This window comes from Hypanus sabinus, chromosome 2 (genome assembly GCF_030144855.1).
Source record: "Hypanus sabinus isolate sHypSab1 chromosome 2, sHypSab1.hap1, whole genome shotgun sequence".
Lineage (NCBI taxonomy): Eukaryota > Metazoa > Chordata > Chondrichthyes > Myliobatiformes > Dasyatidae > Hypanus > Hypanus sabinus.
The window spans coordinates 43,286,936-43,313,946 of record NC_082707.1 but is presented as its reverse complement, the minus strand read 5'-3'; the positions used below and the strand labels follow the sequence as shown (position 1 = coordinate 43,313,946).

The following is a 27,011-nucleotide window of genomic DNA, read 5'->3' as shown; positions in this document are numbered from 1 at the left end:
ATTGATTGATGATACTGATACAGTTTGGCACCAGAGGCATCACAGTAGCCACCAGTCGGTGTTGAACTCAACATATAACTGCGTTAGCGACTCTGGCTCCAGATGTTTTGCTCAGTGTTTACTCTCAAAACCTTCCCTATCAGTGGGTATCACTGCAAGGCGGTGGAATTTGAGATCCGAGTTTTCCTTCTCCTCGATGAGCTGCCAAACACAGGTGACAAGAGCTGTCCACATAAAGTCCTTTATTTACACCTGTCATATAACTATATATCAGATGAAGACCACTTTGCATGCTATTTTTTTTTAAAGACAAGGGCACTGTTATATCTATGTAAAGAACAAATCATCTCCATCTTACATTTGCCAATATGACAGGAACTCCATCCTCACTGCCACTCAATTTTTCCACAGCTCCCAGTAGAAGGAGTTTAGATAACATTAGCAACACAAAGCTGCCAATTGACACAGAATTAGCGAAGAAACGAAACATAAAGAAACCAAAAGGAAACTTAAAGGTAAGCAAATACAAGTTTGCCTTTACATGAGTTATAGTCATAATCACATGCACCTAATGGACGTATATTTAAACATGCATGAAAGAATGTGATAAAGTTGTTTAAATGTTATCTTCTGTTTAAACTCAAGATATCTTGAATTTTATTTTGAGCAAGGTGCTGTGAAGAGGAATTTTTGATGCAGTACTAATTATTGCTACTATAGGCTAAGTAGATCAGAGCAATAGCTCTTATTATTCACAATTCCCTTTGATTTATCAAACTCCCGGTTGTTGATTTGATTCCTTTAGCTGCGCATTTAGTTTCCAGTTGTAGAAAAATATAAGTATACTTCTCGACAAGCCTGTATCAGATATGCAAATATATTATCTAGAGACTGACTATTTCAATGCAGACTGTAGCTAAATCTTTTTTTAAAGAGAATTTTCATTTGCCTTGGTGGTAAGGTCATTCTAGGATTTAGGGGGAGGTTTGGGGAAGTGTTAGATAATAACAGTAACCTTCAGCATTTCATTTCATGTTCAATTGTCATTCAACCAAACACATATATAGCTAAATGAAATGTCATTCCTCTGCAGCCAAATGTACAAAACACAGTGCATGCGGTTACACCCAGCAAATATAGTTACAATAGCACATCTAGTCACAAAATAATATTAGCACAAGTCCCTGAGTGGCTCATTCCACACTCTCACAGCCCTCTTGAGTGAAATAGTTTTCCCCTCATGTTCCCCTTAAACTTTTCACCTTTCACCTTTAACCCATGACCTCCAGTTACAGTCCCACCCAACCTCAGTAGAAAAAAGCCTGCTTGCATTTACCCTATCTACACCCTTCGTAATTTTGTATACCTCTATCAAATCTCCTGTCAAGCTTCTATGTCCCAAACTATACAATCTTTCCTTATAACTCAGGCCCTCCAGACCCAGCAACATCCTTGTAAGTTTTCTGTGTACTCTTTCAGCCTTTCCTGTAGAGTGTGAACAAAACTGCACATTACTCAAAACAGGGCTTCACCAATGTCTTATATAACTTCAACATCTCAACTTCTGTACTCAAACACTTTGATTTTTGAAGGCCAATGTGCTTAAAGCTTTCTTTACAACCTTCTCCACCTGTGACACCTTTTTCAATGAATGGCAGATCTGTATTCCCATATTCCACTGCACTCCTCACTGCCCTATTATTCACAGTTTAAGACCTACTGAGGTTGGTCCTACCAAAGTGCAACACCTTGCATTTGTCTACATTAAATTCCATCTGCGAGTTTTTCAGTCTATATTTTTCCAGCTGGTCCAGATCACTTTGCAAGCTTTGATAACCTTCCTTGCTGTCCACTACACCCCCAATCTTGGTGTCATCTGCTGATCCAATTAACATGTAATTATCCAGATCGTAGACATGGATGACAAACGACAATGGACCCAGCATAGATTCCTGCAGCACTCCTCTAGTCACAGACAGACCTCCATTCAGAGAGGTAACCCTCTACTCACACTCTCTGGCTTCTCCCACGAAGCAAATGTCTAACCTAATTTACTACCTCATCCTGAATGCCAAGCAACTGAGCCTTCTTGACCAATTTCCTATGTGGGACCTGGACAACATCCACTGCCTTGCCTACATCCACTTTCCTGGTATCTTACTTGAAAAACTTTAAAATTGATTAGAAATTACCTACCACACACAAGCTATGCTGACTGTACTTAATCAGTCCATGTCTATCCAAATACTCATTTATTTTCTGAATTATTTCACATTCATGCCTTATGTTGTTGAAAATAATTTAGAAATTTTCTAAATTAATTTCAACAGCATAAGGCATTAGTTGAAGTTCACTGCTCATTGAATGCAGTGATATTAGATGAATGGCTTGCAAAGATTTCACTGCATTTTTGTGCAGTCACATATTTTGCTTTTCCCACTCCTTTCATTTTAGATTGAGGTGATGCTTGAAGCCAGTCAAGGGGGATCCAGTCCCATCCAAGTGACAACTGAAAGTGAAGAGAACCTGTCTACAAGGAGGAGGTAAGATGCCTGCTCACGGTTCTTTATGTCTGCAGACGAATTACCGACACCCTTGCCTAACAATGTACATACTTGCCCTAGAATCATGTCCTACAAATAAAGATGGAAAATGGAAAGTTGAGCATGATGGAGTAATGTTCTGAATTGTGTATTTCAGGGCAATAAGTACTGTAGGTAAGGCAAGCAAACTTGATTCAATGTGCTGGCGATCCATACTATACGTTATTGTAGCCATTACTGAGACTTGGCTGCAGGAGGGTCAGCTCAATGTTCTGGGTTACATTGTTTTTGACAGGATAGAGCAGGAGTGATTAAAGAGAGTGGGGTGGCATTACTAGGCAGGGAAAATGTCAGAGAGGACATACTTGAGGGTTTATCTACTGAGGCAATTTGGGTGGAACACAGGAATAATAAAAGGATGACCATTTTGATGGGACTAATGGGACAAGAGACAGTGGGTTTGTAGGGAGATTGCAGACAATTGCAGGAAATACGTATAATGTTGCAATATTTGGTGATTATAACTTTCCACATATTGACTGGGACTTCCCATACTGGAAGAGAGCTTGATGGGGTAGGGTTTGTAAAATGTGTTCAGTATAATCAACATCTAGAGGGAGAATAATACTAGACCTCCTCTTAGGGGATGAGACAGGGCAGGTAACAAGTGTAGGGGAGCATTTAGGATCTAGTGATTGTAATTCCATTAATTTAATGGTAATTATGGGGAAGAATAGGATAAGAAAGATAGACTAAGTCCTAGGATTAAGATTATATTTGGAGAAAGGCCCATTCTGATGGCACCAGAAAGGATCTGGAGGATGTGGATTGGGATAAGTTGTTTTCCGGCAAAGGAATGCTTGGTAAGAGCCAGGCCTTCAAAAGTGGAATATTGAAAGCACAGAGTTTGTTAAAATAAAAGGCAAACCTCATGGGTTTAGGGACCTTGGTTTTTGAGGGATACTGAGACCCTGATTAAGAATGAGGTACATAACAGGTATAGGCAGCAACAAACAAATGTGGTACTTGTAGAGTATTTAAAAAAATGCAAGAGAACACCTAAGAGGGAAATCAGGAGGGCGAAAAGAAAGCGTGAAGTTGCTCTGACAGATATGCTGCAGGAGAATCCCAAGGACTTCTTATAGATATATTAAGAGCAAAAGGATAGTAAGGGACAACATTGGTCTACTTGAAAATCAGTGTGATCATCTATGCATGGAGCCAGAAGCAACGCAGAAGATCTTAAGTGAATTTTTTGCTTCTGTATTTAGTTGGGAGACAGACACAGGGACTATGAAACTGATGCAAAAGACTGAAGTAGTCATGGATTGTGTCTGGATTACAGAAGAGGAGGTGCATGTTGTCATGAGGTGAATTAGGGCGGAATAAATCCCAAGCTCTGATGAGATGTTACCTCAGACCTTATGGGAGGCTAGTGCAGAGAAAGCAAGGGGCCATGGCAAAGATATTTAAAATGTCCGTAGTCACAGGTGAGGTACCAGAGGACTGGATGGTAATTCATGTTGTTCTGCTATTCAAGAAAGTCTGTAAGAATAAGCCAGGAAATTATAGGCTTGTGAGCCTGATGTCAATCATGGGTCAATTATTCAATGCCATTCCAAAGGACACGTATTTGTATAGACAGGTCCAGATTAGAGACAGTCAACATGGCTTTGTGCATGGCAGGTCATGTCTAACCAGTCTCAAAGTTTTGCAAGGTTACCAAGAATGTTGATGAAAGAAAGGCAGCGGAGGTTGTTGTATGGATTTTAGCAAGGCCTTTGTCAAAATCCCGCATGAGAGGGTAGTTCATAAGGTTAAGTTGCTTGTAATTCAGAGTGGAGTAGTCAATTGGATTCAACATTGGATTCAACAAAGCCTACAGCACAATGCAGGCCCTTCGGCCCACAAAGCTGTGCCGAACATATCCTTACTTGAGAAATTACCTAGGGTTACACATAGCCCTCTATTTTTCTAAGCTCCATGTACCTATCCAGGAGTCTCTTAAACTGAGAACTGAGCACGGTACTCCAAGTGGGGTCTGATCAGGGTCCTTTATAGCTGCAACATTACCTCTTGTCTCCTAAACTCAATCCTTCTGAATCCATATGCCTTCTTAACCACAGAGTCAACCTGCACAGCAGCTTTGAGTGTCCTATGGACTCGGACCCCAAGATCCCTCTGATCCTCCACACTACCAAGAGTTTTACCATTAATACAATATTCTGCCATCATATTTGACCTACTAAAATTATCCACCTCACACTTATCTGGGTTGAGCTCCATCTGCCACTTCTCAGCCCAGTTTTGCATCCTATCAATGTTCCACTGTAATCACTGACAGCCCTGCACACTCTCCACAATACCCCCAACCTTTGTGTCATCAGATTTACTAACCCATCCCTCCACTTCCTCATCCAGGTCATTTATAAAAATCACAAAGAGTAGGGGTCCCAGAACAGATCCCTGAAGTACACCACTGGTCACTGACCTCCATGCAGAATATGACCCATCTACAACCACTCTTTGCCTTCTGTGGGCAAGCCAGTTCTGGATCCACAAAACAATGTCCACTTGGATCTCATGCCTCCTTACTTTCTCAATAAGCCTTACATGGGGTACCTTATCAAATACCTTGCTACTGCTTTACCTTCAATGTGTTTAGTCACATCCTCAAAAAATTCCATCAGGCTCGTTAGGCACAACCTGCCTTTGACAAAGCCATGCTGATTATTCCAAATCATATTATGTCTCTCCAAATGTTTATAAATCTTGCTTCTCAGGATCTTTTCCATCTCAACTCCCTTTCTTGAATAAGGGAACAACATCTGCAACCCTCCAATCCTCTGGAACTTCTTATGTCCCCATTGATGTACAGTTCTGGTCACCTACCTACAAGATATTATGAAGATTGAAAAAGTGCAGAGAAAAATTACAAGGATTTTGCTGGGACTTGAGGACCAGAGGCATAGGGAAAGTTTGAATAGGTTAGGACTTTATTCCCTGGAGCACAGGAGAATGATAGAATACCTTAGAGGTATACAAAATTATAAACTGGTATAGATAGGTGACTGCTTGCAGTTATTTTCCCCCTCATGTTGGGTGAGACTAGAACTAGAGGTCATAGGTTTAAGGTGAAAGATTTAAGGGGAATCCAAGGAGGAACTTCTTCATTCAAAGACAGCGCAAGTGAACTGCTAGCGGGAGGGGTAGAAATGAGTTCAATCATAGCACTTGAGAGAAGTTTGGATAGGTACATGGATGAGAGATGTATGGAGAGCTATGGCCTGGGTGTAGGTAGGTGGGTTGGCATGGACTACATGGGATTAAGGGTCTGTTTCTGTGCTATAGAGCTCTATGACTATGAATTTAGCCTTTGATCAATTCCAGTATACCAAGATTGTTATACAAGGAGTCAAGGTCTACACAGATGAATCACAGCTGATCTCATTGAAAGGTACAGATTTCTGATAAACTGGATGTAGAAAGGGAGCTTTTCTTGATTAGATAAAACATTTAAAACTGAGAAGGCAATGCTTCTGAGGACTGGTATCCTTTACTTCATAAGGCTGTGAAGGCCAAGTATTTCAATATATTTGAGGAGATGGATAGATTCCTGGACAGTAAACATAAGGAGAGAGCAGGAATATTGTATTGAATAATAATGTGTTGGTATTGAAATTGAAGGACAAGTTGGAAAAGGTGCAAGGTCTATTTGTGCTTTTTGCTGTTTCTACATTCATGTGCGTTGCAAAAAAAAAGGCATTTGCAAATATTTTGTGCAACAGTACACAAAAGGCAGATGAGAAAATATTTAGGAGAAAGATCCCCTTTACAAACAAAACATGCAAAGAACTATTTCTTATCTTTTCAAATGTTAGACTTGATTTCTTTCAGTTCTTAATCCAAATAAGATGATTCCAATTTCAACTTCTGCTCTAGTTTCCCGACAAGAATCTGGGCTAATGTACCAGTGTTTAAATGACTACGTGATAAGATTGCCACATTTTAGATGAGATGTTAAATTTAGGCCAAACGTGTAGTCTGAAAACACAATTTCACATTAAAGCAACAGAATTTTGACCACGACCATATTGCTGTTTCTGCAACAGCATAATAAGCAATCAGGCTTATCATCACTGGCATATGTTCTGATTTTTTTTTTGTTTTGTGCAAGACACATAACCTAAGTTACAACAAAACTGTGCAAAAAGAGTAGTGCTTGTGGTTTCATGGGCCATTCAGAGATCTGATGGCAGAGAGGAGAAAGCACTTCATGGACTGAAGTGCTTTGGGTCATAGTGAAGTCATGTGATAGAAATACAAGTCTTTTTAATTAGCTTTATTAATAAAGAATCATTATCAAAATTGTTTTTAATTTGAACACCACAGTAATCATAAGGATGTTTAGAACACATCACCTCATACTTTAAAAAGGGCTCATAAGCGTATCAATATGTAGCAACAATGTTGTGATGACAAACCTGCAGCCACAATTACAAAGCTAAATCTTAAAACCAGACACTTCAAATTATTTATTGTAAACTCTTGACTGCCCAGCACTTGCAGCATGAGGGTCATGTAACAGAGCAAAAACAATGAAGATATTAAAGAAGATCTAAATTGGTCAGATACTACTCTTTAGAATTTCACATTTTGCATAGACTTATTCAGCTTTAGTTTTTTCCCCCCTGGTGTGCTGGATAGTGGGGTGAGAAGAGGAAGTTGCTGGAGAGAACTTGGCTACAATCATCTATCCCCATTTACTCAGCAGTTTATATATATTGATGCATTGTTTCTCTGGAACCAAATTTTAAAATTTGCTTCCTCATTACACTAAGTACCTGCACGACTCTTGCCTTCCAATTCCTAGAAATCATTCTAACCATCCAATTATCTATACCAATTTCAGATGCATGGCAATTCCCAATTTTAAAAATGGCTAGTGACAGTCCCCACTCCACCAGCCTGGGCTCCTGGCTTAAACTCCTTCGCCCCTCAACATCTCTCAGCCTCAGACTAAACACTCACTCCCCAGCTCATAGTAATGCTGTGCTTGGTATTAAACTTAATTTGGTAGCATATCTAGACATGGTTCTCTGCTTTAAAGGCACTGTGATTAAGGTAAAACAAAGCTAATCTGTTCTCAAAAGATTCATTTATGGCACTTAAATTGACTATTGTCTACCCTTGCAATAATTGTACCTCAAAATAGAATCTCCCTTTCATTTACATTACTGTTTCTAAAATCCAACAGCACCTGTTCAGTTTCTCCATTAAATTGACCACAACATCCAGATCTCAATTCTGCTACCACTGGTTCCTTTGTTATAGTGCAGTTGTTTCCCCAACTGTTGTTCCCTCCCATTTACCCATCTTCAAAAGTTGGAGCATTTGTCAGCATTCCCATTCCTGTTAGACAACATGTTTTCCTTCCCTAAAACTCACTTTAAAATAATAAAATATTTTATGTCCACTTAACTGGAGAGAAAACATGCATTATTATTTGTTCAGCATTAGCTATTTATGCAGAACTCTGAATTATTAATTAAAACAAAATTTGATATTTTATACAACTTTTATTTATGTCCAGTTATTCATAACATTTGAAAAATGTCAAAATACAAAAATATATTTTCTAGCTGAGCTAGAAAATTTAAACAGGTGCAAAACTAGCATGAGGATTCCAAAAAGGGCTTAACAAAACATCAAACCCTTTCATAAATACAAGGCTTATAATTGAGTAAAAATTCTGTGAGGTAAAGTACACATTTCCAAACATAGCTATACAAACCTTTAAATATGTGCACTGCATTTCAGATAATTTAAGTGACTACAAAAACTGCTTTGGCTTAAAAACTCAAAATTAGCTATTTTAACCTGAATGGTGAAACAGTTTGTGCAAGATAGGTTGTAAGTACAAAATTAAGAGGTGTAACCAATTTCATTAATAGTGCAACCTCTAGCCCTTTCTAGCTATAGTTTAAGGTACAGAAAACCCTATTCCTTTAACAGCAAGATATATTAAGAATGTACACTGCAAAGTATGATATTCAAGTCTTGAAGGACAAAGTTTTCAATAGTTTAATTTAAAAAAAAACATTTATGGTGATATTTTAGAAAATGGTAAAATTGTTACTTTAATGGCACCTCAAATGTATTCATATTAAAAATTCAGAATAAATCCTATTAATGTATGGGGTGGGGGGGGGGGGACACGAAGAAACAGGATACCATCCTAACAGAACTTGTGATTTTTCTTTTGTATTGTATTTATGATCTATTCAAAGTGTTATGCTGAGCATGTGTAAATGATTGTGACATATGGCAATTCAGAGCTAGAAAATGATAATCTGGGAAAACAATGTAAACTTACATAATGTAACATCCACTAGATGAATATATGAGCAATTCTGAAGAACTAAATTGTTCTGGCAACCTTTGGTATTTGAAAAGACATGAAACAACACTGCAGCATTTCCTCAAAACTGCCCAACTCAAAGTTCATCCATTATAGACAAATGTGTTTTCCTATAACTACCTTAACTTCATGTCCCAAGTGAAAATGCCAATTCATATGCAATTAATGGCAAGTTTGAAAGATTGAATTACTGTACAATGAGTGGGTGAAGTCTGTCCATATTCATTTAAACAAGCATTCTTAATAAATTTCCTAAAAAAGAAAATCAATTGTAGTTGGTCAAGTGAGTTTGTTTTTAAAAATCAAGAAAATTAATGATTATTTTCTTTAGTAAATACAGGCGTTTATTTCTGAATCATTTCTAGACGAAGATGAAATTTCTCCTCTACACTCCCATCCAAGCTTTGAGAAACTACATCCAAATAATTTTAAATAAACTTTTTATGCAGGTACAAAGCACAAATTCTTAAATCAACTACTACTAGCTTTAAAACTAATCCACAGTACTTTTAATTATACAAAATATGAATGTTGGATATTTTAGTGGGTGGTGGTGGGGGGAATTCCTTAGTACACAGTCTCTTCAGATTTTCTCACTGCAGTTCATGGAATCATAATTATCAATTGTTCAGAATCCCAATGCCAGTGGGTAGCATGTCCTAATTAAGATTTTATTGTATAAATAATCTGCAAATAATATATAAGGATTGCTTAAAGCTCACATGCCTTAAGCTACAGTTCTCTTTTGATTCAAGAGGATCAACTCTAAGCATTTAATCTGCTGACTTTTTTCCCCTTAAAGATTACATTTGCAAACCATTTAATATTTGGGGTACAAAGCTGATGCTGTGATAAGAAGCCAAGCCCAGTAGCACAAATGCAAGGTACTGGTCTCCTGGAGCTAAAATAAATGTTCTAATGAAGCAAACTTTGTCAAGCTAGCAAATTGCACATTAGTCCTCCAGGTTTATAAATGTGGCAGTCAGTCCAGTTAACTGACTCATTGGTGTGTCAGGTTGAATAATGCCACCCAACTTCACTTGACCAAATGCAAAACCCAGCATTGGGACAAACCAGTATTTAAGGTTTATAAAAGGAAATTTTAACATTCTTTTAAGTGTTAAGTTGGCTTATTAAATACAGTATTTATCAATATTCTATAAAATCTACAGCTGCAGCAAAGCAGAATCCAAAAAAGTATGATTTAGTTTAAATTTCTGAAGACTTGTGCAAAGCTACTAAAATGAACAGCGACATGCTAATTTATACCTTAGAAGGTGTTGAATGCTTGCAAATGAATTGTGCTTTTGGAAAAGCAGGGATTCATCATTTCATGCTTTAAAGTGCAGAAAATCATTAGACTAATTTATATTGTTTATGCACGGAGCCAAGCTGACATTTTACTGAACTCTATTTCATCACACTGAAAATGGAAGACAAAAATTACAGTAACAGGATGGAGGATAAAGGGTGTATATGAGAGGAAGGGTGTATATTTATCAGAACTAGATACAGATTCTGTTAATTGGAGCTACAGAAATCAAATTTTGATCTGGAAGGAGCTTGGTGCCAGTGTAGGGTTGAGATAATTAATGGGTATTAGTTCATATCTAATGTATAATATATTAAGAATTGTACGTAAAATCGAAACATAGGGCTTTTAATCAGCATAGTTACTTGTGTAATCACACTATGTTTGAACTTCAAAAGAGATCAGATTTTAAATTAATTTGATGTAGAGCATGCAATCTTATTGTATACACACAAAATCAAAGCAAAAATTGTGGCAAAATTTTAAAAAACAAGCTAAGATATGCAAAACAAGCAATACAATAAACTAGACAGTGTGGCTGTTTAACAATTTCCACACTTTTTTCAAAAATTTAGTTCACATTCCTGGGATGTGCATTACTTTGAATGCACATACACTTGGCTATATAGACTAAAACCAGCTCAATTCAAACCACAGCTCTTCTGCCATTATCAACCGCACAGGATTGATGGCATTTGAGATGAAGTGAATGATTTATTTTCTCATCAATGAGGAGGGATCAGTGATATAATAGAAGTGATATATGGAAGAAAACTAGCAGAGTTACTGAATACTCATTTTCTTAAAAAGTAATTCCTTTTAGTTGAGACAAAAGTTAAATTTCATCTTCACATGTAAACCACTGGCTCAAATTTGCAAACAAAAGATTCAGAGACTTATCAGAAATATTTAGCTATCATTTTACTGCATTTGAGCAACAGCAACAAGGGCAGCAGAATATTTAGAAATTTTAGAATTTTTTTTTTCTATATCTTAAAAGCCCTGATTTGTAAATGCCATGCAATTCATTTGAATACTAGTTTGGATTGCATTTCTTTTCCAAGATATATTTGATGGATGTTGATATACCTGAAAGATTAAATAAATTTTACTTTAATAAAAATTATAGCATTTTCTCAAGGTACCAAAATGGTTGAAAAACATTGTGGAAGGGGAGAAGGTTTGATTTCATGTAAAATTGTCTCAACAGTAAACTTCCATTTCAAGAAAAAAACTACGTGAAAATAGATGCTTATTTCATACCAATCTCCAAGAGTATTTCCTGCTTAGGAAATTGCTATGAGGTGCAAAATGTAGGAACAGCCAAATGTTATATTGTACCTTTCATATCATTAAACAATATTAAATTCTAATTAAACATGTTAAAACTGTGAACATGTATTTAAGAATTTGTGAACTAGTTGGCAAAATGCTTCATGGCAGAGTAATCAAAGCTGGCTAGATGCTATATTTGTCTGCATTTGATCACTGCTCACCATTTCCCCCAACTGGATCTCTGTATACATGCTTCTGGAGAATTGCACCAGCAGGTATTGGTAAAAGTCTCCATTTACTTCATGTATCTTTTTGATTTCTTATTTTGTAAACTGATTATGGTAACTTACACTTACTGAAAATCTAAACGACCAGTCATAAAATGTTCCTAGTTATAAGTCAATTTGTTCTCAATTAAACTCTTCTATTTGATGTTTTCAATTTCTTTACTCTTACCCTATCCCATTCAACCATAACAAATTCAGTGCTGTTTTTACTTAATGTGAATAACTGCATCAGGAAAACGCAGCAATACAAGGATATGTGTCTACATAGTAAGGTTTGCAGAGAAGGAACACTTTGATCAGTCGACAGTAAAGTCGTCCCCAGAATCCAGAGGTGAGAGAAGTCACTTTTGCATGTGTGGCCTCCCTCCACAAATGGTGCATATCTTCTACATGCCCATGGGAGGTCATCATTTGGTTATAAATACATGGATGATATGGGGTCTTCCCTTCACCAGCAAAATATACATGAGGTTGTGGTGATATTCCCATCTTTTTGGCACAAATCCCCATAAAAACATCATCAATATAAAGGCTGGTGTTTAGAGTCATTAAGGCCTCATAGACTTTGGCTGCAACATCCTGGGACACAACATAGGCAGCACCTGCTGTATAATCTGGATATGAAGGCCACTGATACATTTCATATGGAACATAGTATTTACTTCCTTTGTTTCTGACAGGGGGTGCACCCCTGTGTACTCGACCTATCCAGAAATTACTTGTTTCTTTATCCAGCTGTTGTAGGTAGTTTGCGAGATTCGGAGTGTGTACAAAAACATCATCATCGCAGGACATGACAAATTTAGCATTTTGGCAGAAAGTATTTGCCCACTTGAACTGGAATATTAATTTCAATGTAAGGTTATGAAAATCATCAACAAAGTCCTGTTGGATAAGGTCAGAATACTGCCGATCTTCTATCAATAACTTATGTTGCACAGTCTCTCTTTGGGAGAGATCTTTATGTACTCCCAAAACAAAAATGACTTTAATGGTGACCTTCAGCTCTGAATTTATATATTGTTCATTGCCCCATGTCTGACGAATAGCATCCCGCCGAGGACGGTTTTCAGGAGAGCTTTTCACAAACAAAAGGAGTAAAACATCCTGATCTTTGCATTTGTTTTCATGGGTGATCAAGTACTGGTACTTATGAAGATCAGCTGCTGCCTTCTTGTTTAGAGTCAAGCTGTCATTCAAAAAATTGTATCTATTGATGAGATATCTGTAAGAATAAGACCTCAAATGACTAATGATATTTGCATCTAACTGCTCCCAATATAGTAGAACAAAGCAGCAGGAAAAACAAGTGACAATTAACTGAACAAACTGGCGCTTTCTTCTTCTGTACACTGTAGTCATCTTGAAAATTTTATTTGATAGTCAAGCAGAATTCAAGACTTGTGCTCTTTGTTTCTTAAGCTTTTGATGCCGTCTTGGATAGCCGATATAACTAAACAGATCTACTGTGAGAATGTTACCCAATACACAAAATTAGATGTTTGACTTGTAAAAATCAATGAGGCAACTTTCTATTATAGCAGATTTCAAATTCCAGTGCTTCTCCCAGGCAGTAACGTGGCTATGTGATAGAATGTGGGAGGAAATCAAAGATCATCCAAATCCATAATCTTCATCTATGGTTGTTATTTTAATGACTACATTATTCTTCTTGCTTATTCCAACACATCATTGAACCTGTCAAGTAAAGATCAACACAAATTCATTTGATTAAAGAACTTGGTTCCATTGGAAGAATTTATAATTTATTATTACAATGGGATAAATGTCCTTTAAGATTAAACAAGATTGGGAAAAGGAACTTAATTTGACTTTTATGACAGAGGACTGGATGCAGATTCTGAAGTTGGTTAACTTTTCTCCGATCTGTGCTAGTCATTCACTGATTCAATTTAAAATTGTACATTGTTACTATTTGAGGAAGGAGAGATTGTCTAAAATCTTTCCTAATGTTGGTAGTTATTGTGATAGATGTAAAACTGAGACAGCTACACTGACACACATGTTTTGGTCTTGTTCTACACTGGAACAGCTTTGGAAGGCAGTTTTTTCTACAATTTCTAAAGCACTTAAAATTAATTTACAACCTAACAAATTAACTGTGCTGTTTGGAATAATTCCTCAAAATATCTGCAGTATTTCTTCGTCTGACCAACATGTTATTGCATTTGTTACATTGATAGCAAGGAGGGCCATTCTGTTGAAGTGGAAGGATACGTCAGCTCCCACTCTGTCACAATGGTTCTCTCAAGTGATGTTATGTCTTAGTTTGGAGAAAATTACAAGTCGAAGTTTCGAACCTATGTTTGATATTGAGAAAAGATGGGGTTCATTTGCTCGTTAGTACCATTTGAGTTAATTGATAGATTTCCTCCACGATCTAACTGTAAATTTTGTTTTTTTTTGCTGGCGGTTTGATGTTTATCTTTAGAAGCTTTTTGTATGACGCATAGCTCCAGGGTTAAAACTAATGTGTTCTTTTTCCTCACTTTTCTTTGCTTTAGTAGGGTTTTTTCTTTTTTGTGTCACCATATTTTTCAATCTTTAAAACATTGTTTTTTTTTCCTTTGAGACATTGTGTTACCTACTTCAATGTACTCTTGTTATTTTGTTTAATAATAATAAGATTTGAAAAGAAAGAAAAACTCAAAAAAAGTTGAAATACCACCTATACTGAAGACACTAGCAATCTGCCTGATGTTGTAATGTGTGGAGGAAGAGAAGTGGATGCTGTTACTATTGTAAGAGAGAAGATGCTCAAAAAGCTGAAACACCTAAAGGTACACAAGTCACCCGGACCAGATGAACTGCACCTTAGGGTTCTGAAAGAGGTAGTGTTAGAGATTGTGGCAGAAATAGAAGTGATCTTTAAAAAAGATCACTGGACTCTGACATGGTGCCAGAGGACTGGAAAATTGCAAATGTCACTCCACTCTTTAAGAAAGGAGGAAAGTAGCAGAAAGGAAACTATAGACCAGTTAGTCTGACCTTAGTGGTTGGGAAGATGTTAGAGTCAACTGTTAAGGATGAGGTGATGGAGCACATGTTGACACAGGACAAGATAAGACAAAGTCAACATGGTTTCCTTCAGGGAAAATCCTGCCTGACAAACCTATCGGAGTTCTTTGAGGAGATTACAAGTTGGATAGATTCCAGGAATGAAAGTTATCATACAAGGAACATTTGATGGCTCTGGGTCTGTACTCTCTGGAATTCAGAAGGATGGGGTGAGGGGGGTAAAATCTCATTGAAACCTTTCAAATGTTAAAAGGCCTAGATAGAGTAGCTGTGGAAAGAATGCTTCCCATGGTGGGAGAGTCTAGACAAGAGGGTACAGCCTCAGGATAGATGGGCACCCTTTCAAAACAGATATGGAGAAATTTCTTTCTTCAGAAGGTGGTGAATTTGTGGAATTTGTTGCCACATGCAGCTGTGGAGGTCAGGTCGTTGGGTGTATTTAAGGCAGACATTGATAGGTTCTTGATTGGACATGACATCAAAGGTTACGGGGAGAAGGCTGGGAACTGGGGTTGAGGAGGAGAGAGAAAAAAAGGTCAGCTATGATAGAATGGCTTAGCAAACTCGATGGGCCAGATGGCCGAATTCTGCTCCTATGTCTTATGGACTACTGGGAAAAAGTAGGTCAGAGCAGATTCTGACCCATTACAAATGAACAAAGCTTCAGTTTTTTTTCCCTATTTCAGTATCTATTACATGCAATTACAGCAATGCTCATTCACCACAAGGAAGGTTACACACAAGAGATCTATCTATACTTCCATGTTTAACTTTAAAATAAACCCATATTTAGATAAGGCACACTGAAAAAAACCAAAAATAGAAAATAATGGCTGATGACAGTGCTTTACATGCCTTCCTTTTTACTTTGTTCTACCTGTTAGCTGTCAGCATAATCTAGCCTACTGCTTTGTAGTAATTTTATTTTAGTCCTTTTTTAAGTCCATGAAATTGCAGAGAAATATCTTGAATATTTATCCACAAAAAGGGAACTAAATAAATAGGAGAGTTCCATTTTAGCATAGCAAACTGGTAAGCGAGTTCACCAGAAGAATTGAACCAAACTGAACTACTTGGGATTGTTCAGGAAGTGCTGCTGAAATAGCTGGATTACAGTTGTCATTGTTTGGCCATACCATGGAAATAATGGGATGTAAAACTGCTACAAAGCTGTAATTGTCAAAGGCAGATCAACCCGATGCAATAACGCAAGGTACCACGAATTCAATAAAACCATAAAACAAGCGGTACTTTGTCAAACTTCACTTTTATTCATAGCATGCTATGGGGGAAGTTACAGGCTGATCTCCCAAAGAGACAGTCCGGACACTGCCCTCCCCCAAACACAGTTCCACACAATTTGATCATTACAGGAAATATTATAATTATGTGAGTTAATACAGTTTTAGAATAGTTTTGATCACATGCTAAGATACAATTAGATGTAAAATCATTATTGGTTAGTTATAATTATTTCTGCCAAGGCCAGCATGGATACAATCTCAGTTCCTTATTCTGATACCTGCCCCTACTCTCGAATGTTCTACTCCCCCACCCTCTTACATTATCCTTCCCCTATTTAGTTAAGTTACACTTCAAAATGCTTTGTGTGACCAGACAATTCTTTATTCAGACCTTTGTCTAACACTATTAGGGAAAAATGTCTGGTACATCATTGTTGCTGGGTAAGGTTCTTTTTGGCTGTCCAGCAACCAACATAAGGTACCTTTAAGGTAACTGATCATTAGCTAATCATTGTCTTTTAATCTATACCCCTATTTACCTATCCCTTTATTCCATCATAATGTAACAGCAATTTTGAAAATCAAACAGAAAATGGGATAAATATCAATATTCCAGGCTCATTCATCACAACTGATGGATGGGTCCTGCCACTCGGGTAAAAAAAAAATTGAAACTGGTTTCCAAAGTTGTCACTGCACTATGACATCCCAAAGGCTAGAACAGACTAGAATTAACAATCCCAATAATCATTAACACTATATAATTGCTGGTGCCATTCTGCAGCTTTTTTGGATTAATATACATTAATAACATGACACAGACAAATCAGAAATGGTTTATTATTGTCAGATGTACCAAATTAAAGTGAAAAGCTAATCTTCAATACTGTTAATACCTAATGTACACAGCGCTTTGAGGTGGACCAATGTAAAACAAAGCAGAATAAAGTGAAACAGCTGCAGAGGAAGTGCAGTGTAGCTAAACAATCAGGTGCAAGATCATAAGATGGATTGTGAAGTCAGAGTCTCTGAATACTAGAGAACCATTTAATAGCCTTATAACAGCATGACAGAAACTCTCCTTGAGTTTTGTGTTACATGCCTTCAGGCTTCTGTTTCACTGGCTGATGGAGGAGGAGAGAACATATCAACTCCTTTCTGAAGAGTGACCTGGATTTGCTCCAATTTGCCTGTCACAACAGGTCAACAGTAGATGCTATTTCATTGGGTCTTAGCTCAGCCCTGGAAAATTTGGACAATAAAAGTTGCATACGTCAAGAAGCTCCTCGTTGACCACGGCGCAGCTTTCAACACCATCATCCCTTTAAAACGAATCACTGAGACCTAGAGCTTATTACCTCCTTGTGCAAATGGATCCTAATTTGCAAACTCCAGTCAGTTTGGATTGGCAATAACATCTCCACAGTCACTATCAGCACAGGTGCACCACAAGACTATGTACGTATAGCTCCAATTCCACTGTTTTTTGACAACACTAGCAGTGTGCTACACGCAGCGCTGCAATAACAACAGAGTCGGTGAGCTGCAGTTACAAAAGAAATTTATTCAAACTTCGCGGCCTCGTTTTAAAGCCTTCCTGATCCCGCCCTCCCCGGGTGGGAATGCGTATTCACAGTCCCGTCCCGCATGGGGGCTTTTCCCCTTGCTGGTGAAGCAGGCTTGGCGCCCTCTTTGGGACCTGCCTCAATGCCGGCGCACGCCGCTTCGTGAGCCGGTTCCAGTGTGCTAGGAAGTGGGTCGCCACATAACCCCCCCCAGAACCGGCGATACACCCCCCAATGTCCACAGTCTGGGTCGGACTCTGTTTGGGAGGTCTGCCTCTGTGCCACGGTGCCTGAATCTCGACCGGCTGCGCCGTCCACATGGGCCAGTTTGAGTCAGTCCACCCTGAAAAACACCTCCCCCCCCCCCCCCCCACAATGTCCAGCACGAATGTGGACCCATTGTTTCTGATCACCGTAAACGGCCCCTCGTAGGGCCGCTGGTACAAAAACGAACTTACAGTTTTGCAGGTCTTTGGGTATGCAGGTCGGGTTCTGCCTATGCTGTGAAGTGGGTATGGAGGCCAGGTTACTGAGCCTCTCGCGTAGTCTGCCCAGGACTGCTGCGGGTTCTTCCTCTTGCCCTCTTGGGGCTAGTATGAACTCTCCTGGGATGACCAGGGGTGCGCCGTACACCAACTCGGCCGACAAGGTGTGCAGATCCTCTTTGGGTGCCGTGCGGTTTCCGAGCACGACCCAGGGGAGCTTGTCCACTCAGTTAGGCCCTTTGAGGCGGGCCATGAGAGCTGACTGCAGGTGACAGTGGAAACGCTCCATTAGTCCGTTCAACTGTGGGTGGTAGGCCGTTGTGTGGTGCAGCTGAGTCCCCAAAAGGCTGGCCATAGCTGACCACAGGCTGGAGGTGAACTGGGCGCCTCTGTCAGATACACCCCCGCTTGGCTCCAGTGTCGACCAAAAAGCAGCATCCCGACTGCTTGTCCCAGACATACAGGGGGCTATCCCGATGGCCAGCTGCCGTAGCCATCAGCGGCAGCTGGCCCTGGCCTTTCCCGGGAACTTGCAGGGTGGGCTACAGCGCCCCACCGCTGGTGATAGAAGCACCATTGGTCTCCTCACCCCTGCCTCTGGGGTTAGCAGGCTCTGTGGCTGGGCCTGGTCTGGTTTGCTGCTGGGAGCGTGGCCTGGTGATCTGTGCGACGGACACCCCACTCTCCTTCTTAGCTTTCCACAGCACGTCCACCCGGGCCACCACCTTCCGGGGGTTGCTGAAATCAGCGTCGGGCAGCTGCTCCGGGAATGCCTGCTCAAACATGAGGCAGGGCTTGTGACCTCCGGCCAGGTACAGCATCTTGTTCGTCAAAGCCGACGGTGGCCTGTCCCCCAAACCATCCAGGTGCAGTAAGCGGGTAGCTCACTCGCGCCGTGAGAGTCCGAAAGTCCTTATGAGCAAGGCTTTGAATTCTGTGTATTTGACATCCGCTGGGGGTGATTGTATGAACTCCTCAACCTGGGCGGGTGACTGTCTCCTGGTCGAGGGAGCTCACCACGTAGTAGTAACGTGTGGCATCCGAGGTTATCTGCCAAATGTGGAACTGGGCTTCTGCTTGCTGGAACCATAGGTGAGGTCGCAGCATCCAGAAGCTTGGCAGTTTCAACAACACTGCATGAACAGATGCGGCGTCCTTCATCTCTGGTCCAAATATCATTTGAGCCATCGAGGTCATCAATTGTAGTGGTGTGCTACATGCAGCACTGCAATAACAACACATCGGTCGGTGAGCTGCAGTTACAAAAGAGATTTATTCAAACTTCACGGCCTCGCTTTAAGGCCTTCCTGATCCCACTCTCCACGGGCGGGAATGCTGTAGGGGGTGCGTATTCACAGTCCCGTCCCGCGCACGGGCTTTTCCCCTTGCTGGTGAAACAGGCTTGCCGCCCTCTTTGGGACCTGCCTCAATGCCGGCGCGCGCCGCTTTGTGAGCCAGTTCGAGTGCACTGGGCAGTGGGTCGCCACAACACCACTGTTGTTGACTATATCAGTGTATATAGAAGGGATAATGAAAATCTGGTCAAATGGTGCCACAACAACCTCTCACTTAACATCAGCAAAACCGAAGAGCTGACTAACTACAGAAGGAGGAAACCAAAGGTCCATGAAGCCAGTCCTCGTTAGGGGATCAGAGGTAGAGAGGGTCAGTAATTTTAAATTCCTTATAAACAATTCAGAGGATCTGTCCTGGGACTAGCACGTGTGCCATCACAAAAGCAGACCTTTGCTTAAAAAAAAAATTTGCACAGATTCAGCATCTCATAAAAACCTTAAACTTCTACAGCTGCACAATGGAGAATATCCCAACTGGTTGCTTCACAGTATGGTATGGAAACAAACTGCCCAAGGACAGAAAATCCTACAAAAAGTAGTGGATACAGCACAGTCTAGCACAGCAAAACTTGTCCTCATCATTGAGCACACCTACAAGGAGTGCTACCACAAGAAAGCAGCATCCATCAAGAGTTCCAACCATCCAGGCCATACTCTCTTCTCACTACTGCCATCAGGGAGGTACAGAAACATTAGGACCCATACCACCAGGTTCAGGAACAACCTTCAACCATCAGAATCATGAACCAGTCTGGATAACTTCACTCACCTCAACACTGAACTGATTCCACAACCTATGGACTCACTTGCAAGGACTCTACAACTCATGGTCTTAGTATTGTTTATTTACCATTTATTTAATTATTACTTTTTTTTGGTATTTGCAGTTTGTCTTTTGCACATCGTTTATTAGTCTTTATATGTAGTTTTAAAAAAAAAACAATTGTATTTTTGTCCTGTGAATACTTGCAAGAAAATTAATCTCATAGTAAATGGTGACATACAAGTACTTTGAACATTTTGCAAGAATATTCAGGGTGGGTAGGGTCTTTGATTATGCTGGCTGCTTTTCTGAGGAGGTGAGAAGTATGGACAGAGTCCATAGAAGTTTGTGCTGTGTCCACAACTCCTTGCAGTTTCTTGTAGCCACTTGCAGAGCAGTTGCCTATTAAGCTGCCAAGGGTTGGTAGAGGCATGCCAAATTTCTTCAGTTTCCTGAGAAAGTATAGAGGCCTTGATGAGCATTCTTAGCTGTAGTGAAGTGGTTGGATCAGAACAGGCCATCGGTGATGTTCACTTTTAGGAACTTGAAGCTCTCACTGTTGCTGTAGACAATAAGTGAGCACTATTCCCTTCCTGAAATCAATGACCAGGTCTTCTGTTTTGCTGACACTGCGAGAAAGGTTGTTGTTATGTCACCATGTTACTGGGCTCTATCTTCTTCCTGTAGTCTGCCTTATTGTTATTTGAGATATGGCCCACTATGTTGGTATCATCTGCAAACTTATAGATGGGAGTTGGAGCAGAATCTGGTCATACTTGGAGTAAAGGTTGAAGACCCAGCCCTGTAAGGCACTGTTCTACAGAACAATCTCGGTGAAATTTTGCTAGCTATCCTTACTGACTGGTCTATTGGTCAAGAATCCAAGGATCCAGCAGCAGAGGGAACTGTTGACTAATAGTATTCAATGGCAGGGCTGTAGAAAATAAACAGGTGTCTTTACTGTCCAGGTGCTCCACAGATGAATATGGAGCTAGGGGAAATGCGAATAACGATACATCTCTTCCAGTAGCAGGCAGACTGTAGTAGATTGAGGTTGTCTGGAAGGCTGAAGTTGATGTATGTCATGATCAACCTTTCAAAGCACTTCACGAGGACAGATGTCATAGCCGCTGAATAATAGTCATTATGCACATTATCATTATTCTTAGATACTAGGATGATAGTTGCCTTCTTAAAGCAAGTGGGAACCACAGATTGAAGCAGAAAGAGCTCAAAATGAATACAAATAACCCCACCAGCAGATATGGAAAACTTTTAAATTCGCTATAACTGTGGGTTCAGGTGCACTGGAGACTCTCGGATTGAGTGGTGACATACACCTTCTCTTCTGTTCAAAAGGTGCACAGAATGAGTTAAGCTCATTGGGAAGGGATGTGCTTTTGTTGGTGATGTTGCCAGATTTGTTATGTAGCCCATTAAAGCACGCAAGTCCTCATGGTTAGACTGGGGTCCGATTTTGGACCAATTCTGATGATTCCCTTCAGAGCTCCATCCTAGGGTTGCCAATTTCTGCCACTGCCTTAAATACCTTCAAAACATGATCCCTTACAGCTACTGTACTCAATTCAGATGTCACTCAAAGCACCTGTCGAATTTAATGCTCTTGCATCAGCCAAATGTTGACAATAACTGAATACACAGAAAATATAATTCACACTTAAATATCCATACATCTATATTAATACCATAGGTCCAAATGGGACATTTTCCCTGACAGATTCAGCATTCAGAGAATGAAAATAAAAACCCTACCAAAAAAAAACTACTCAATCCCAAACAAATTACAACTTTATATGTTATGAAAAAGAAAGAATAAAGCAGTGGCTGATTGGCAAGAGGCAATGAGTGGGAGTAAAGGAAGCTGTTTTGGGTTGGCTGCCAGTGACTAATGGTATTCCACAGGTGTCTGTTTTGGGACAGATTCTTTGCATGTTGTATGTAAATGACTTGGATGATAGAATTGATGGCTTTGTTGCAAATTTGCAGATGATATGAAGGTAGGTAGAAGGGCAGGTAGTTTTGAGGAAGTAGAGGGGCTACAGACAGACAGATTAGGAGAATGAACAAAGAAGTAGCAGATGAAATACAGTGTCAGAAAGTGTTTGGTCATGCACTTTGGTAGAAGAAATGACTATATTCTAAACAGGAAGTAAATACAAAAAAACTGAGGTGCAAAGGGAGTCCTTGTGATTCGCTAAAGGTTAATTTGCAGGTTGATTCTGTGGTGAGGAACTCAAATGCAATGTTAGCATTCAGTTCAAGAGGACTAGAATATAAAAGCAAGGATGTTATGTTGAGACTTTATAAAGCAGTGATGAGGACTCACTTGGAGTATTGTGAGCAGGTTTACTTTATCACAGAAAGGATGTGCTGAAACTGGAGTGTGTTTCAAGGGGGTTCACAAAAATGATTCCAGTATTGAATGGCTTGTGATATGAAGAGTGTTTGATGGCTCTGGGCCTATACTCACTAGAATTCAGAAAAATGAGGGGTGACCTCATTGAACCCTATTGAATGTGAAAGGCCTTGATAGAATGGATGTGGAATGGATATTTCCTATGCTGGGAGAGTAAGACCAGAGGACACAGCTTCAGAATAGTGGGGCGTCATTTCAGAATGGAGATGAGGAGGAATTTCTTTAGCCAGTAAGTGATGAATCTGCAGAGTTCATTGCCACAGGCGGTTGTGGAGGCCCAAGTCTTTTTTTTAAATATATATATATGGTAGAGGTTGATAGATTCTTGATTGGCCAGAGCATGAAGGGATTTGGGGGGCGGGGGGCACGGTGGCAGGAGATTACAGCTGAGAGGAAAAATGGATCAGCCATGGTGAAATGGCAGAGCAGACTTGATGGACCAAATGGCCTAATTCTGCTCCTATGTCTTATGGTCTCATGTTCACAACTGTGCAATCATATATAACGCTTCCTACAAACAAGCAAAAAAATACTCAAGATTTCTCCATTTGACTAAACATTTTCAAATCCCAAACTGACATTATCAGAAAAATTATTTAACTTCTAGGATGGTTCCTAATATGCCTCACAAAAGTAGAATCAGACATTGATAAAAGCGGGTCCAAAGAAAATTAGGGATAAGGAAAGGGATAATTCGCTGTTGGTGAAATAAAGGCTCAACCCAAAAAGAAATAGACTTTAGGTGAAAAAAATAAAATGAATGGGGTACATGCATATTATTAATAAGAAATCACAGCCAATGTCAAGGTTAGAGGAGGTTGTATGGGAGAATATTTAATTGGGACAGGGATAATTACAATGGTATTAGCAGAAATAGGAGCAGATATTGGCAGGGACACCCAAAGCAGAAATGTGGAGATTGTTTGGAGAGCACTTGCGTAGGGTCTGGATTGGTTGGTCTCATTGAGACAAGAGAAGGGATAGTAGGGTGAATGAACCACGTCTGACAAGAAAACATTTAGTCAAGAGGAAGATATATACTTAAGGTATAGGAAGGAAAAATCATAAAGGGCTTTTGAGAGTTAGAGGATAGCCAGGAAGGAGCTTAAGAAGGGACTTAGGAATGGAACGAGACATGAGATGACCTTGGCAATTAGGATTAAGGAAAATGCCCAAGGCATTCTACAGATACATAAAGAACAGGATGTTTTCACTAGTGACAGGGGCTGTGGCAGACGAGAGGTAGCCTAGAACAGGATAATATGCTGCAACAGACCAACAATAAGAAAGTGGGTGATTTTTCAAAAACATCAGGATAGATATATCCCTGGGTTCGAAGAGGATATAATCTAGGTTACTACAGGAAGAGCTTGCTGGAGCATTGATCACGATCTGTGTCCTCGCTTGTCACAGGAGTAGTACCAGAGGACTGAAGGATGGCCAATTTTGTACCCTTGTTCATTAAAGTTAATAGAGATAATCCTGGGAATTGCAGACCAGCAAGTCTTATGTCAGTTGCAGGCAAAATATTGGAATGGATGCTTTTGGACAGGATCTAGATGTAGTTGGAGAAGTATAATCTTATTGGGGCAATTAACATGGCTTTGATCAGGTCATGCCTCACAAACCTGATGTTTTTTGAGGAAATGACAAAACAAAAATGGGATGGTAGTAGATGGAGCGTATACTGCTTGTAGGTCTGTGACTAGTGATGTTCTTCAGGGATCTGTTCTGGGACCCTGCTCTTTATAATTTTATGAACGATTTGGATGGGGAAGTGGAAGGGTGTTAGCAAGTCTACAGATGACAAAGACTTTTGGTGTTCTGAATAGTGTAAAGCATTGTCATAGGTTAGAAACTGGACATAGGGAGGATGCAGAACAGCTAGAAATGGTTGATGTAACTCAATCTGTAATAGTGTGAAGTGATACACTTTTGCAGGTCAAGCATAAAGGCAGAGTAGTAGATTAATGGCAGATTTCTTAGAATCCATAGATCCCTCAAAGTTGTTGTGCAAGTTGACAGAGTGGTTAAGAAGGCATATGGGGATGGGGGACGTCACATGATGATGTAGGGTCGAGACGTGGAAATCCAGCTCTCCTGTAAAAAAAAACTAATAAATTAATGTTTAAGTGAAGAAAAGTTAGTAAATATTTTCTAAAAACTACGTCTAAACTACTCAGGATTTTTCTTAGATATGCCTCCTAAACAGACAAAGAAGAAAACTTCTACTTTGAAGATAGTACAAGCTGAGCCGGCCACCATGAAGAAGCCTCGGACTCAAGTGCATCTTACCTCCGGTGATATAGAACAGGAATCAGCCACAACATCAACAGTCCCCAACCAGCTACGATTGGAAGTGGAAGTGAAAATGAACCCGAGGTGGATTCGGATTCTCTGGAACATACAGATGAAGATGAGGAGGCAAAGGAAGAACAGGAAGAGATTGGAGGTGGAAGATATTCTGGAGACACAAGAGAAGCTTTGGCGCAAATAATGCATGAATTAAAAGAATTAAAAATATTAAAAATAGTAAGATATTAAAAATATGAAGGCCATGTTTGATAAATGGTGAAAAAACAGGAGAAAATGGACAAGAAAGTTAAAAAGCTGGAAGAAATAATGGGAGACACTATTGAGAGAGTGAATAAAATGAAAGATAATATTCTTGCCTGGACATCAGAAAGAAAATGACTGTTGGAAAAAATAGACGTGCTTGAAAATTTTAGTAGACGAAATAGTATTAAAATTGTTGGTCTTAAAGAAGGGATAGAGGGAGAGGATCCAATAAATTTTTTTCAAAAATGGATCCCAGAAAATTTGGAAATGGAAGAAGGAACTCAGTTGATTGAAATTGAAAGGGTCCACAGAGCCTTAAGATCAAAACCCCAACCTAATCAAAACCCACGACCAATCTTGATAAAATGCTTAAGATATCAAGATAAAGAAAAGATCCTTAAGGCGGCTGCCCAATGTGCCAGAAAGAAAAATGAGCCATTGATGATAGAAGGGAAAGCAGTTCTTTTCTATCCTGATATAAGTTATGACCATTTGAAGAGAAAGAAAGAATTTAACCCAGCAAAAAAAGTTTAATGGGAAAAGGGTTATAAATTTATATTGCGCCACCCGGCAACACTGAATATTTTTGGATGACGGAAAAAGAAGATTTTTTACTGATCATCGGGATGCAGAGCAGTTTGCACAAGAACTCCCAAATATTCGGTAGACACAGTAAAGATTTAAAAGTGAAACAGATTAAAGATGAAGCCGGGGACACTGAAGTGAGTTGATGGACATTAAGGACAGGAGAATATTTAAATATACTTTTAATTATATGATACAGGGGGAGAAAGGTAAAAATTTGAGAAATATTAAATCGAGAGTAGTGATATTATTTTTTCCTATCATATATATACTTTTTTCATGTTACGGGGGAGCTGGGGGAACTTCGGATCAATCGCTACGGGATTCACGTGTGTAATCATAGTGTTTTCCATGACCCGCACAATGGAGGGGGGTAATGTTGTGTTTTTTTTCCCATTCACAACATTAGCAGGGTTGTTTTTGTTTTTTTTTCTTTATAATCTATTTTTCTTTTATCTTTCTTTCTTTGCCTGAATGATCGGAGGAGAGACACATAGCAACATGGAGAATTTTAAAATAATTCCCCAAGGTACTATGAGAGTTGAAATATTATGTATTATTATAGACTGGAGTAACCCCGTTAAAAATAATGACTAATTTACTGAATTTTTAAAGTTTTAATGTTACTGGGCTTAATGGACCGGTGAAAAGAAAAAGAATTTTAACATACATTAAGAAAATTAAAATAGATATAGCTTTTATACAAGAAACACATTTAACAGAGATAGAACATCAGAAATTAAAGAGAGATTAAGTCGGAAATGTTATAGCAGCTTCATTTAATTCAAAAGCGAGGGGAGTTACAATTTTAGTCAATAAAACTTCACCAATTAAAATACAAAATGTATTAATTGATTCTGCGGGAAGATATGTAATTATACATTGCCAAATCTTTTCAGAACTACGGACTCTTATGAATATTTATGCACCAAATGAAAACGATGTAAAATTTATACAAGAGGCTTTTTTGAATTTGTCTGACGCACACGATAAAATATTAATAGGTGGAGACTTTAACTTTTGTCTAGACCCAGTCTTAGGTCAACAAAGGTTGTTACAAAACCAAAAGTAGCAAAATTAACTTTATCACTGATGAAAGATTTAAATTTGATTGATATATGGAGAAAAGTTAACCCAAGAG

General features: G+C 39.2%; 2 protein-coding genes across 7 annotated transcripts in view; one reads left to right on the top strand and one right to left on the bottom strand.

Moving 5' to 3' along the window:
- The window catches only part of mcf2l2 (MCF.2 cell line derived transforming sequence-like 2), a 312,522-nt gene that overhangs the window by 168,816 nt on the left and 116,695 nt on the right, over nucleotides 1-27,011 (top strand). Inside the window, exons 16-17 of the mRNA XM_059944935.1 lie at nucleotides 412-515; nucleotides 2,455-2,543. Of these exons, the coding sequence (XP_059800918.1) occupies nucleotides 412-515; nucleotides 2,455-2,543 (193 nt within the window). The remainder of the gene's footprint in view (nucleotides 1-411; nucleotides 516-2,454; nucleotides 2,544-27,011) is intronic.
- Nucleotides 1-27,011, bottom strand: part of b3gnt5a (UDP-GlcNAc:betaGal beta-1,3-N-acetylglucosaminyltransferase 5a) — a 75,192-nt gene that overhangs the window by 41,690 nt on the left and 6,491 nt on the right. Inside the window, exon 2 of one of the 6 annotated variants that reach the window (XM_059944948.1) lies at nucleotides 6,351-13,536. The exons of the other annotated variants lie outside the window; for them this stretch is intronic. Within the exon in view, the coding sequence (XP_059800931.1) occupies nucleotides 12,067-13,200 (1,134 nt within the window). The 5' untranslated portion in view covers nucleotides 13,201-13,536 and the 3' untranslated portion in view covers nucleotides 6,351-12,066. Of the gene's footprint in view, nucleotides 1-6,350; nucleotides 13,537-27,011 lie in introns of those variants that run through there. 6 annotated transcript variants of the gene reach the window in all.